Here is a 14,294-nt window from a genome sequence, read left to right as displayed (position 1 = left end):
AAATTTAATTCACTTTAAACTAGTTTTTTTTTAAATATTAATAAAATTAACACTTAAAAAATATTAATAAAATTAAAAAAATATTAATAAAATTAAATGAACACTAAAAAAACCAATTATGTGGAACTCATACACAATAAATCAATTTTTTGCTTTACCAAATGACTGCAAACTGCGTTTTAATTAAAACACAGCCGCAACCGCGTAAACAAACACCATCTTACTAACTTGCACAGCCGACAACTCTGCATGTACGTGTCACCTTTAATATTTGCGTAAAAAGAATAGTCTTGCAATTCCGTTCGAATACTATTTTATAATATATTTTTTAAAATAAAAGTTATTTGGACTTAAAACTTGCTTAAATTTATACTATTTTATATTAATTTTTATCAAATAAATAAGGATAATGAAATTCAAATTTGTAACCATTTAGATATTAAGACTTTGATACCATATTAAAGAATCAATTCAACCCCAAAACTTAAATTATTAAATGAAATTCTAAAATATAATTTATATTATTCTCTAATATATTGTATTTTACATACTTGGCATTGTTGGATTTTGTTGGATTATTAGATAAGTATTGTGTTATTAATTATATGAAATGAGAGTAGTAAGATTTAATGTCATGATTATTTGATCAATAAAATTTTGATATTAAAGAATTATCTTAATCTAATAATTTAAATTATTAAATAAAATTTTAAAATATATTTTATATTATTCTTTAATAAAAGATATGTTATTATTATTTAGAAGGTATTAGGTTACATGCAAGTTCATGGAAGTGTAATCAGTTTCATTTCAGTTGAATTAGTGGAATCAGTTCATGTAAATAATGATGCCCTGCTCATCTCCCGTGTCATGAAGAAGCAAAAATTAAGTTTCTGGATCGACACTATATGTTTAATCAAGTTAATTACTTTGTACCATTAGTAACATTATGCTATGAAATAAATAGTAACAACCATGGTGGATAAAATTACCAATAAAAGTTGATGCTAAATCACGGGTCCTTCGTTAATTCTGTGTACCCCGATTCAAAAAAACCAGCTAGTGCCCTGGAAGTTTTCGTAAGACTGAAACTCCAAGTTGCTTCATTTTGCCGCCGTCCATCGGAAGTCAGAACCCTGGAACTGTCCGTACGCAAGTTTTTTCCGGACATACTTTATACAAGTGTGTTACCGATGGTTAAAGATAAACACTTTGTTTTGACTTTTACAGTAATAGCTTATTATAATATCTGATGATCTTGAAACTATTATTATTCTAATTGTAATATAAACTCTATTTACAACTTTATAAGTTTTCTAACTCTTCAATAAATAATTTTAAAAAAATTAAAAATTTTTTTTCACACTCTATTTGTGTATCAAACATATATAATACAAAAGGTGTTCTTGTTTTGTTGCCAACGCTGCTATAACAACTACTTCTAATTGACTTTTTATATATATACATACATTTATGTGATAAAGATGATAAAGATATGAACTTTTGGTAAATATTATTTTCAAATTTTTAGTTTATTATGTGTTTTATAAAAACAATTTTTTGATAGTTATTTTTACATAACTTGTATTTATCTCTTTTTTTTTTCCATAAAACTTGTCTTAACTTCTTATATAATTTATACAAACAAACTAAATAATTAAAGAAATAATCATATTATATTTTATAATATAAACTTGACTAATTCCTTATCTAATTTGAATAAACTAACAATATAAATAAATGTATTTTCATCAACGTAAATAAACCTTTATTAATCAAAATCAATCATTGCGACATTTATAATCTCTTTCTTTGATAAACTTGTGATAAAATATAATAAACATGAATTAGCATATAAATAGTTTAGATAGTTATATTATAAACAGGTATTTCATCAAAGTATACTTACAAGCATAATTGAAACATTGTTATGAAGCATAAGAACAATTAATAATATTTATGCAATAACATCTATACAGTTTCTAATATGTTTTATACAAATATTTCATAACATATTCAAGATATACCAAATACAACATGTTACATCCTAACAGTTCATAACATGTTTAAAAACTATCATACATCAAATATTTTTATATAACTATATGCATCAAGTTCAAAGTTTATCAAGTATCTAACATAAAGATTCCTATGCTACAAAAAGAATATCTTAGTTATTATATACTAGAATATTCATTATTTATTAAAAATTAATAAAATTCTAGAATAGTTAAAAAAAATTGATAGTCGGTTTGTTGCTTGCTTCCTCCTCATTTTTTATATCCCTCCTCATTTTTTATATCCCTTGCATTCATCCTTGTTTCCTTATTAGTTTGGCATAAATCCTAGTCCTTATATCCACTAACAACATAATGATGCACTTGTTCAACACCTATGTTAAGTTAAATAAGTTTGTTATTAACCTGTATAATATCTTGTTGTATATCTATTAATAATAATCAATTAACAATTATAATGATATAAAGTAATTTGTATAATGATAAGTACACACATATTGTATACATAATAATATTAAACATTGTCTAGAAACCTTTTGAATAACTTTATAAAAGATAAAAAGTCATCTAGAATAATCAAACTCAAAATAGATAATTTTTACTAATTTAAAAGATTACAAAAGAAGTATTTTTTACTATAAATTCTTAGTATATATACTACTTTACATGTCAAGACAAACATTTTGTTTTATCTTCTACCGTACTAGTTTATTATAACACCCGATAATCATCTTAACTGGAACATACAGTTGCTAATAATTAATATATAAATTCTATCAATTCTTCATGAATAATTTTTTTTATTCAAGTTTATTTTTGTTAATCTATGTTGAACTTTAATTTAAGTTTATTATAAAATAATTTTTTATTCATAAATAATTATATTCTTGCAACCCATTTATATTACTAGCCTATGAATAAAGAGTATGGACAAACTTCTTCTTCCTGAAAAATTTATTTTCAAAGGAAAAATACGTGGGTTTTTAAGGAAAAAAAATAGTAAGGTTTTTGTTCTCTTATGGTGAGTAATTAAGGTAAACTGACAAAAATAATGATAAAAATGGGATTGTGCGCTTTAAACTGCACCGTTTTATGTAGAATTTGAACCTTTGGCATGTTCTTTTAGCTCACAACAGTTCAATTTCTTATGCAATCCTTTTGAATTTGAGGAAAATCTCCAGAGCCTTGAACTCTAAGTTATAGCTAATCTCTGCAATCATAAGCTTCAAGTCTTCTTTGACCTCGCCAGATATTATAAAGAAATAAATAAAATTCAATAATTATACCTTGCGATTTACTTCTTTCCCCGGGTAAAAACAGTCAGAAATAAATAATACAATTAAAGAAAAACAAGGCAGGCAAGAATTTCTTTTTATGTTAGTTTAGCTTTGTGGCATTGTTTGTTTTCAAAATAATTTTTATTTATAAATATATTAAAATAATATTATTTTAAATTTATTTTTTACACTGAAAACTAAGACAATATAAAATATTAAAAAATTAATTTAAAATAAAAAAGTTAAAACTTTTTATCAACGGAAAAACGAACATTTCATCCGGCATGATAAAAAACATGGCGGTCATCCTCTTTGGCTTCCCTGAAAATAGAAGAAACCACTGATGCTTAAACCCAACACAACTAGTCCTCTCTTCTTCTTCTTCCTTCTCCAAAACTTTGAAAAAAAGAAATCCCAGTTCCCACGATGATGAAACAATTACACAAACAAACAAGCGTAAATCACAGGAGAGACGAAGAAATCCCAACTTCCCAATCTTACTCTCCTAAGATGCTAAAACACCCCAGATCTCTCCCTAGATCCATTAATTATCTCCTCAAAGAACAGCGCCTTCTTTTCATTCTTGTTGGCATTTTAATTGGTTCTACTTTCTTCATTTTTCAGCCTACTCTCTCCCGCCTTAATCCATCTGATCCAACCACCCATTCTTCTCTCTCCTCTTCAATTTACCATCGCAACCAAGATTCCTCCTCTGGGTCCTCCGGATTTTTCTCTAAGAGGACGTTTCCAGGCCGCGTCCCAGCTGGGATCGGCCGGAAGAGTTTGCGTATCGTGGTTACTGGCGGGGCTGGATTTGTTGGGAGTCATTTGGTGGATAAATTGATTTCGCGGGGTGATGAGGTTATCGTGATTGATAATTTTTTTACAGGAAGGAAAGAGAATTTGGTTCATTTGTTTGGGAATCCGAGGTTTGAATTAATTAGACATGATGTCGTTGAGCCTATTTTGTTAGAAGTTGATCAGATCTATCACTTGGCTTGTCCTGCTTCGCCAGTTCATTATAAATATAACCCAGTCAAGACTATTATATCCTTTTTATGAAGTTGTTACGCTTTCTTAATTTTCATTAATGTTGGTTATGTGTGTGATTCGTGTGTTTTTGTTTTGGAATTCTTGGATCCTTGACTGTGAATTGTTTGCTTACAAGACTAATGTGATGGGAACGCTTAATATGTTGGGTTTGGCGAAGAGGGTAGGGGCGAGGTTTTTGCTAACCAGTACGAGTGAGGTTTATGGAGATCCGCTTGAGCATCCGCAGAAGGAGACGTACTGGGGAAATGTGAATCCAATAGGTCAGATGCTAGTTAGGAACATCTGTTTGTTTCATTAATGCAACAATGTACTGTTTTTATTGATAGGGTGTGCTTTGGAATTCGTTAGGTGAGAGGAGTTGCTATGATGAAGGAAAACGGACGGCAGAAACACTAGCCATGGATTATCACCGAGGTGCAGATGTCGAGGTAATTGTTTTTGATATATTACTAGACTGCAAGGTGCAAGCTATAATGACACGCTTATTTTGTTATTAGGATCTTTGGGTGTATAAAATTTGCATGATGTTGTTTGTATATCAGTGGTTTTACTCGGTGCTCCTCAATAGATCTGCTCCTTTTGGATGCTGAATGCAATTCTACAGGATCATGCACTGTCAAAAATTACTGGTTGTTGTTGAAATGCAGTCATAAAATGTTAAGCTTTTATTTGTATTTTCAATAAGTTGATGCATGTGTGTTCTAGACAATCAATTCTGTAGACAATAAAGTATGAACTGAGTTGGAGCCTACCTTGTATATATTGTAAAATAAAGTTTATTATTGATTAGTCTCTCCTTTTGAGCGTACAGGATTTGAGAATGGCCTGAAATCAACAAGCCAGTTCCTTGATTTGTTGCGTGGTTTTGACCTTTTCAAGGGCCTAAATAATTTGATTTGGCTCATTATGTTTCATGGAAGTGTTTTCATTTGAAAGAAATCCAGTAATGTACTTGTGTAGAAAGCAATATAATGGTCTGCTATTTTAATGTTGGAAAGAACATGGTTTTCAGGCATGATTTTATTCGTTGTTCTTCTGGAAATAACTGCAAAGGTTCAACATGAATCTAATGTCTTTACAAAGTATCTGCTATGGTTACTTCAAAAATGCACTCAACACTGTTTAGTCGGTCACTTGTCTTTGGAAAAATATTGGAATACAATGTGAATAAATAAAAGTAATTAATTTTTCATGGAGTTGTCAGGCATAATGTTATCCTTTCTTCTGACAGTTTCAGCATTCTACCAGTCCATATGTGTTACTTCCTTTATAATTGTTGATTTGTTTGGGTAGGTTGAAGAAATAGGGTGGGGCAGGGGGCATTTTCTTCTTATCCACTTGAATTTTCCTGTTCAAAATGTTACCAATTTAATTTGACGTGGTGTGCCTGATGTCCACGTCCTACAATGTTTAAATGGTTGCATGAAACTGGAAACTGACAACACCACCCTTCCTTTTGGCACTGTTAAACTATTGGTCCCAGTTTCACCCATTTCTCTTTTATGCAAAGTCCTCAAAGCTTGACATTTATCTTCACTTCTTCAAAGATTAGTTGGCTTGATCAACTGCTCCTGGGCTTTGCCACATGTAGAAATGGGATGGGTGATATAAGCCTGGTTTTAAGTTAATATCATTGCCTATTGAAATAAATGAAATTTGCTTAGAGAAATATGTTGTTAACTCAAAGACTAGTAAACTTGATGAACTACCCATAGCCTTTGTGTGGGCAGTAAAGGGTGGGTTGGATTGGCCCAGGTCTTTGGTGAAAATAGCTACTACTGAAATAAATGAATTTAGTTTATAGAAAATGATGAATACTTGCAGCGATATATAGCATCCATTGTCTCCTCTGTTGCAGCAGCTGGGGTTCAAAAGAAGCTTGTACCCATTTTTTCTCATAACAACTGGTGAATTTCTCCAATTATTTGATGCTGGGAATGCAACACTTTAAAGCCTTATGTCATCTGTGTTGATATGATATCAGCCTTTTTGTGTTGCCTGTGTTGCCTATTTTTCTATCCTGCAATGGCTGTTCTTGCATGTGTGCTTAGTTAACTGGCAGGGAGTGGACTAATGATGGCTCTTTCCATTTACAGGTGCGTATTGCTCGCATATTTAATACATATGGGCCTCGCATGTGTTTGGATGATGGACGTGTTGTCAGTAATTTCGTTGCTCAGGTATTATTCTCCTTTTTCAGGCAGTGATGTCCGCAATAGACTGCCATTTGAATTTTGAAATATCTAAATAAATTTCTGCTTTCTATAAGTTTTTTTTTTTAACAAGTTGAACAATGTTTGCAGGTCATTCGCAAACAGCCAATGACTGTATATGGGGATGGGAAACAAACTAGGAGCTTCCAATATGTTTCTGACCTGGTATGACGTTATTATCCACATTTCCATTTTACTGCTAGCATCGAAAATTTCATGAAAGCTGTATGGCCTTTGAGATCCTTTATCTCAATGCAAACTACTCAAAACACATTTGTAGTTGCAATTCATGGCCCGCTAATCAGGGAAGTGGTTGCATAAGGCTTTGGAAAAGAAGGTGCTAGAATTGATGAATTCTGTTTTTTAAAAGATCCAAATAGAGAATAATTGCAAATGCAGAGAATATCTTGATATGTTTTGGGATTCCTGTTTAGGTTTTAAAAGTTAACATGATAAAGTATGTTAAAAGCCTTTTCCATTGACAGGTTGATGGGCTGGTGGCTCTAATGGAAGGCGAGCATGTGGGACCTTTCAACCTTGGCAACCCAGGAGAGTTCACTATGCTCGAGCTTGCAGAGGTTTGTCTTCCTTCAAACTTTATAGTTTTCTTGTTTTTAAAGAGACATATTCCTTTTCCGAGTGCCTCAATCACCTTATCTTGGTGAGATTCAAAACAAGGCTATTAGTTTAGAATTGCTTGCTCCCAAGTGTGTGTGTGCATGGGGAGATAGAGATAGAGATAGTGAAAGATGGAAACTCCTAGCTGATGTTGGCACTTGATTTTTCCGCCGTATTATGAAGGTTGTCAAGGAGACTATTGATTCAAGTGCAACAATAGAATTCAAACCCAACACTGCTGATGATCCACATAAGAGGAAACCTGATATAAGTAAAGCGAAGGAGCTGCTGAATTGGGAGCCAAGAATTTCTTTGAGAGAAGGATTGCCTCTCATGGTGAATGATTTCCAGAATCGCATTTTGAATGGAGATGAAGGGAAAGGGCTTTAAATAAAATGATCGGCAGAACTACGATGTATATTGTCAAGACCTTGTCTATATCTTGATTCATTTATTGGCTCTCTTCTGTAATCTATGTATGCATGGAATTTATAACAAGGTGCCACTTCAGCTGGAAGATATACGTGTTCGTCGTTCCTGGTACTTGTTAGCACAAAATCAAAATATTAGTGTAGTTTTTCCCTTGCAGTGTTTTAAATACCGTGTCTTAGCTTGTATTAAAAAAAATTCTGAAGTTTTGGTGTGGAAAACATAGCGATGAAGGAATACATATGGTGTCATATCTGCGCCTTCTCTGCTCATGTGAAACTGCTGCTCTCTTTCTGAGCCAGTCTAGATATGGTGGAGGCCCTGAATATTGCTACACAAGCCCTCTATTTTTGTAAAATTTATATCAAAGAAAGTTTAATTTGTTTTTCCAAAGTTAAATAAAGTTGAATTTATTTAATTGAAGTCAATGCATTTATTAATATAAATTAATTAATTAAATCTTGAATTAATTATTTAATAAGGTGATGGTCTTTAAATTGATTGAAAGGTGTTTTATTTAAGCTACGTGGAGCTTTTGTTCTAATTTTTAATGTGTTAACAAATTATATATAAAAAGACTGAAAAAATAGATCAAACAGCAAACTCGTGAACTACGAAGAATAAATTAGACATGCTTATAAAGCAACATAAGAGATTAAAGTAGCATGTCAATGAAAAAAATATTAATGAATTAAATAAAATAAATCATACTGTACAAATTACATAATATAACAAAATGAGATGAATTTAACTAATGCATTTCAATATTAAGTCTAGATGATTTTCAATAAACAAATTGACTTTCTTTCTACATGGAGAAAATTGAACCACAAATCAAATAAAAGGAAAATAATTTTAAAAATACTTTCTTTTTATTTTTTAATAAATCAACAAAAACCTTCATATATAAAGTCTTTTAAAGTGAAGAAGAGTCTTTATTTTTTCTAATATGGGATATATATATATATCTTTGAAAGAGAAGAAACAATGTTTTACCAATATGATTTAAAATTTTATATTAGATTTTTTTTTCAAGTTTAACTAAGATTAATTTCTTATTAATCTACAAATAATTTTAATATATTAATATTCCATGTGATGTATCATGATTTACAAATAGTTTCAAAAATATTTTTTTGTTCACCTAAACCAAATTTAACAAGCTAAAAAATCCTTAAAGGAGAAAAAGAAAAAGAAAAAAGAGAGAGAACATATGCTAGTCTGGCCCAATCACCCAACATATAGCTGAAGCTTAGAATTTATTGACTTAAGCAGTGTGTCTGGGCTTTTTTTGGGAGCCAATTAGGCCCAGCCACGTGATTTAAACCTAATATTTTGAGTTTGAAATTTTTAGAACCCCACGTAGGTTCCTTAAGATTTTTTACCTACTAAATACATTTTATTATGAATCCTATGTTTTTTACATCCTTAGGTAGACAACTATCTCTTATAGTTTACATCTCATTAATACATTTGAGTGAAATACAACTCTTAACTAACAATAGTAATTTATAAGGATAAAATTACTCTTTAGTTTTTCTACTCAAGCAAAAAAAAAAAAAGATTTATAAGCTATAAATACCCTATGAATTATCAAGATAAAAAGAAGATAATTTGTTTATTATCTACATATTTGCATATATATTTACAGAGTCTCTCTCTAAAATATTGTTGTACTCTTTTTTTATAAAAATACTTACTTAAACATCTAAGAGTTTCTACATCTATCAAAGGGGGTCTTTTGCAGGTACTTGGTTTCCCACAATAAGCTACCAACCATCTTGGCAAATGAGAATAGATCATATTGCGTTTCCCACAATAAGCTACCAACCATCTTGAGAATAGATCATATTGTAAAAATTAAGTGATTAACCTATTATCTAACCATATAAGTTGTATTCTCATGCACTTTGGATTCTGAAACTTTATTAATTAGCATTGTCTGTGAAAACTGATAAAAAAAGTCATCAGTTTTTTTTCTAAAACTTATTTTTGACATTTCCAAACCATTTCATAGCAGATAACCAAGACACACCTAAGTCAGGACGCATGACAGATTTACTTGTTAAAGCAAGCATTTCTACTTAGCCAACACATCCAATAACTTATTAATCAGGCATAACTCCTCACCGAGGCCATCTTGGCAACCTAAGGGAAACAAGTAGGCCTTGCCACTAAATAAAATCTTGGCACCTTCAGCAACACAACGCCCTAACTCCATTTCCATTGGCTACTTCCAGCACTGTAGACAATAACATTATCATGAGAAGTTTGGATAGAATGATATCTAGGAGAGTATTTTACCTCAATGCTTATTAAGTCTTGCTCATGCCATTATAATACCCTCAGGCAGAGTGGGAACTCTAGATGTGTTCCCCTTAACAACCATGAGATGGACACCATTTACCAATCTCGTCATTCCATACCAAAACTCCTTGGGCTCCATAAAACCTAACATATAAAGGATCAATAAAAACTTGTATTTAAGAATATCTAAGAGAATTTCTACAATCACCATCAAGTAAGGGATTCACCCTTGTCCAAATAAGTATTGAACACTTAAATCCCTGAAGACTATATTTATATAAAAATGAGTTTGATCAACTATGATGGTCTTGCCAATTCAAGAGAGCATGTGCAAATCATGCGTAACAGCTTGGAACTAGTCATCCGGAATAATAATATGATGTATAAGATCCTTCTCGCAACCTTTAAAGAGTCTATGCACACCTGGTATAATAATTTAGCCATTCTTTATTAGAGACTTCAATAACCTCCACACCAAGCTATTGGCATGTTTTAGTACCAATATACATACTAAGAGAAGATTAATAAAGCTATTTAATGTTACCTCGCTAGAGGCCGAGTCTACGTGGCCATACTTAAAGAGGTTTAATAAGAAAATATTCATAGTGGAAGAGTTACTTGAGTTAATAGCTTTAGATGCCTAGGTAAGTAGGGTAAAAAACCACATTTTATGGAGAAAGCTTTACATTTTTCCAAACGAAAGCTTGCTAAATATGAAACAAATATTGGAAAATTATATATGAGTGGAAGGCAAATGCATTATGACGTGAACTTTTTTATTTTTATAAGGACAACCAATATAAAAGACATTCCAAGCAGAATTATTCTCATACCGAAAATGAAAGCTTAAGAAAGAATTAGGAGGAACTAGCCTATATGTGCTTGGTGTATCCTAAAGGTTTACTACACGTTAAATTAAAATGGGATGACTCATTTAAAGTTATTAGGATGGTCAACACAAATGCCTACCACCTTTAGGATATGGAAGGAGAAAGTCTCCCTTGTACTGGATACTCAAATCATCTTATGATACGCTATCTTTGATAAAAATACAAGTTTATTTCTCAAATAAAAATATTATATCTTGGACATACATGTTTTATCTACAGCTCTCCAATGTAGTCTCGAACTAACATGACTCTATACTAGGACTCTCAAACCTCATGCAATCTCTAGGGATTGCTCCAGATCTCCCGCTCTCTAATGTGATCTTGGACTAACATGACTATTTAGTGAGGCTCTCAAACATTACGTTTTAGAATAGATAGGCTTGACTTATAAAGCTATGATCCATTCTAATAGGATGTACCTACTTTGATTAGCAGACAAATTAACAATTAGAAAAAATAATAGTATCTTCGTAAATAGATAAATAAATAAATAATACAACTTACTTTATATAGGGTGTACTATGGGTAATATTATCCTTTCTACACGCAACTAGTCTTTTTATCCAGACTCTAAAGATTAGTTTAGGTTTATAGTGATCAAAATATACAACTAGTCTCTTTATCCAGACTCTAAAGATTAGTTAAGGTTTATAGTGATCAAAATATTAAATGGTGACTCTAAACTTTTTTACTTGATAAAGGATAAGAATTTCTTATTCTTTCCACCCTCACCTGAATATCTCAATCTAAAAAGATGATTGCTGTGGCGCTGCATACATGCGATAAGGATTATTAACTTCCAATTATATAGAGTTCAAGTTTATAGTAACCCTCAACTTCTCAGTTAAAACAACTTATACATTGCCTTCTTCAAATGTATATATAATTTACATATTGATTTTCTATCTTTTAAAGTAATATATGGTAGAATTCATTAGTCGAAGATACCACCAAGCTCACTGTGAGGATTCATCTTCTCTTTCATATTCAAGCCATCATAATCAGCCACAAGAACACCCATATCATCCTTAAATTCATTGATATGCTTCATGTTTTCTTCAATTTGAATTGGAAAGATAACTCTCATCCTAAATAATAATCATTATGTGTTTCTCTTTTATCAAACATGTTTGCGTTGCATTATTATTGGGGAGACCATGCGAGTGTTATTGATAAGTGAATAAGGAGCCTACTTTAGGTCAAATTTTATGAATAGTTTCAAAAATTGATCTAGTTTAATTCAGTTGACGCAGTCATACTTGAGGTGATTAGTAAATCAATCCATAATTTATTTGACCTAACTAAACTTAAATAAAGTCTAACCATGATAACTTTAAAGGTGTTTTTTTTTAATAAAAAAGACATCATTTCAATCTTTTAAGATACATTTAGGGTGATTCATCAACCCATAGTTGATTTGCAAATCCATGAATCAAGTCTTATTCCAGGTCATGTTCTAGACCGAGTTTAATAATTGTGTAGAACTAACATGTGAAACACCAGCCCATAAATAAATTTCAGCTGTTTTTGTGCTTGCATATCTTCTTTGGATTTTATTTTGCTTTTCCAGAGGAAGGAGGCTTTGAAATTATATCAAGTTGGGCCTTTGATTATGGAAATTGGGCTGGACTTAGGCCTCGTTTGTTTGCTGAAAAGTATATATATTTTTTAAAGTGAATTTCAGAAAAGTGAATTATTTTCTGATGTTTGGTAATATAATGGAAAATAAATTGGAAAACACTTTTCAGTGTTTGGTTATATTATGGAAAATGAGCTGGAAAATAACTTATTAATGTTTTATTTTTCAAGTTTATTAAAATAATGAGGACCAAATCTTACATATTAAAAAGTTGAATGGGAATGAAATTGAAAAAAAATATAATTTCATAAATTATTTCAAATAAAATAAATAATAATCAAAATAATAAAGATTAAATCTAAAAAATAAAAAAAATAAAAAGATGAAGAAATTAAAATAATAATAATTAAAATTTTATAAATTATTTTAAATAAAATAAATAACAAGCAAGAGAATGAGGATCAAATTTGATAGATAAAATTTCAATTAAAAAAATGATAAATAAAAAATAAATAAAAATTATAAAAATAAGTACCAAAATTAATATAAAAATTAAATTTTAAAGGATGAAACTGAAAAACAAATATTCAAAATAATATATATATATATATAGCAATAACAAATTTGAGAATCAAATTTGATATAATCAACAAATAATATGATATTTTTAAATTTTTAATAATTTTCAGAAAATGTCTTCTTCTCAAAATAAAAATAAAAAACACTTTTTGTGGAAATCAAGATAAAACACTTTTTTAAAAAGTATTTTTTATTAACAAGAAAGTATTTTCTGTTACCCAAAAAATATTTTTTATTGATTAATTTTTATAATTACAAATAAATATAAAAAATTTAAAAATTAAATTTTTAAAAATTAAATTTTTAAAAATAAACACATCCAGAAAGTATCCTGTAAACTTGCTTGCAATACGGGGAGGGAGGGGTAAATAAATGCGATCTTAGGGTTAACACTAACACGTCCTTGGGAGGCACGAAACCTATAATCCCAAGGTCTCGTGCTCAGACAATGACCTCAAATTGTCCATGGACCATCAACGTCAAGTTCTTGTAGATACAACCTCCCTTTCTTTTCTTTTTTTCCAAGAAAATATTCCTTCGATATAATTATAGGCCAGCCCAAGCCATTAGCTGTTGCTGTCTACCGTTGCCCTGTCCCATTCGACCCTTGTGCTGTTCCTTCTCGAATATTGAATTCATAGACAACTTCTTGCCCAACTATTTATTAATTAACCATTAAAACTGTAGGCCATACATTAATTTACCCCTCTAAAATTGTCTTGTTTAAGCCATAATGTTACATTCAAGACAATGCATTTTATGGAAATTCCTCTGAGATCTCTGCTAATCTAAGCTTAGAGATTTCAGTGGGCTCCATATGATTTTACAGACAAGATTCTTCTGAAATTAAAGAATAATGGATTGGAAATCATCTAGCCTTATTAATCAATCCTCTTGTTAACTTTCAATTCTTGTTAAAATTACTCTGCGTCTAACACAGTAACCAAGATGGATGATTTTGTCAGAGCAAATTGTACTAACATTGTCGAACTTGATATGTTTTCTAAAGAGAGAAAAACGCCCAGTTCATATCATTTTCACCCATTAAAATCTGGGAAAAGAAGTGGTTGCATCTCATTTTCATCCATTAAAGATCACTGTTTTCCGGTTGTCCTCCAAGTAAAAGAAATGCAGCAGCAGCAGCAGCAGCCCATGTGCAAATCTTTTCTTTTCTTCGTGCCTTTTACAGTTTACAATTACAATGGGGTTAATTATCTAGCAAATTAATGCAGTCCTATAATGCCGTTAGACTTGGACTCTAGCTCGTATGGCTGTGCCGTGGGCCCTTTATGTCAATGTCAAACCTACTGGAGGCACAAGCATGCATGTCA

The 14,294-nt window shown here is 30.8% G+C and overlaps 1 protein-coding gene across 1 annotated transcript; it reads left to right on the top strand.

The window, feature by feature from the left end:
- Window positions 1–3,549: 3,549 nt before the first annotated feature.
- On the top strand, window positions 3,550–8,007 carry LOC105113027 (UDP-glucuronic acid decarboxylase 1-like). The gene is made up of 7 exons (XM_011009007.1): window positions 3,550–4,342; window positions 4,461–4,608; window positions 4,697–4,776; window positions 6,445–6,528; window positions 6,652–6,726; window positions 7,047–7,139; window positions 7,363–8,007. The coding sequence occupies exons 1-7, from the start codon at window positions 3,722–3,724 to the stop codon at window positions 7,567–7,569; spliced, it is 1,308 nt and encodes a 435-aa protein (XP_011007309.1). The 5' UTR covers window positions 3,550–3,721; the 3' UTR covers window positions 7,570–8,007.
- Window positions 8,008–14,294: the final 6,287 nt, after the last annotated feature.

Source organism: Populus euphratica, unplaced genomic scaffold (assembly GCF_000495115.2).
Source record: "Populus euphratica unplaced genomic scaffold, PopEup_1.0 scaffold603.1, whole genome shotgun sequence".
Classification (NCBI taxonomy): Eukaryota; Viridiplantae; Streptophyta; class Magnoliopsida; order Malpighiales; family Salicaceae; genus Populus; species Populus euphratica.
The sequence above is the reverse complement of the archived record's forward strand: the minus strand, read 5'-3'. Positions and strand labels throughout refer to the sequence as shown.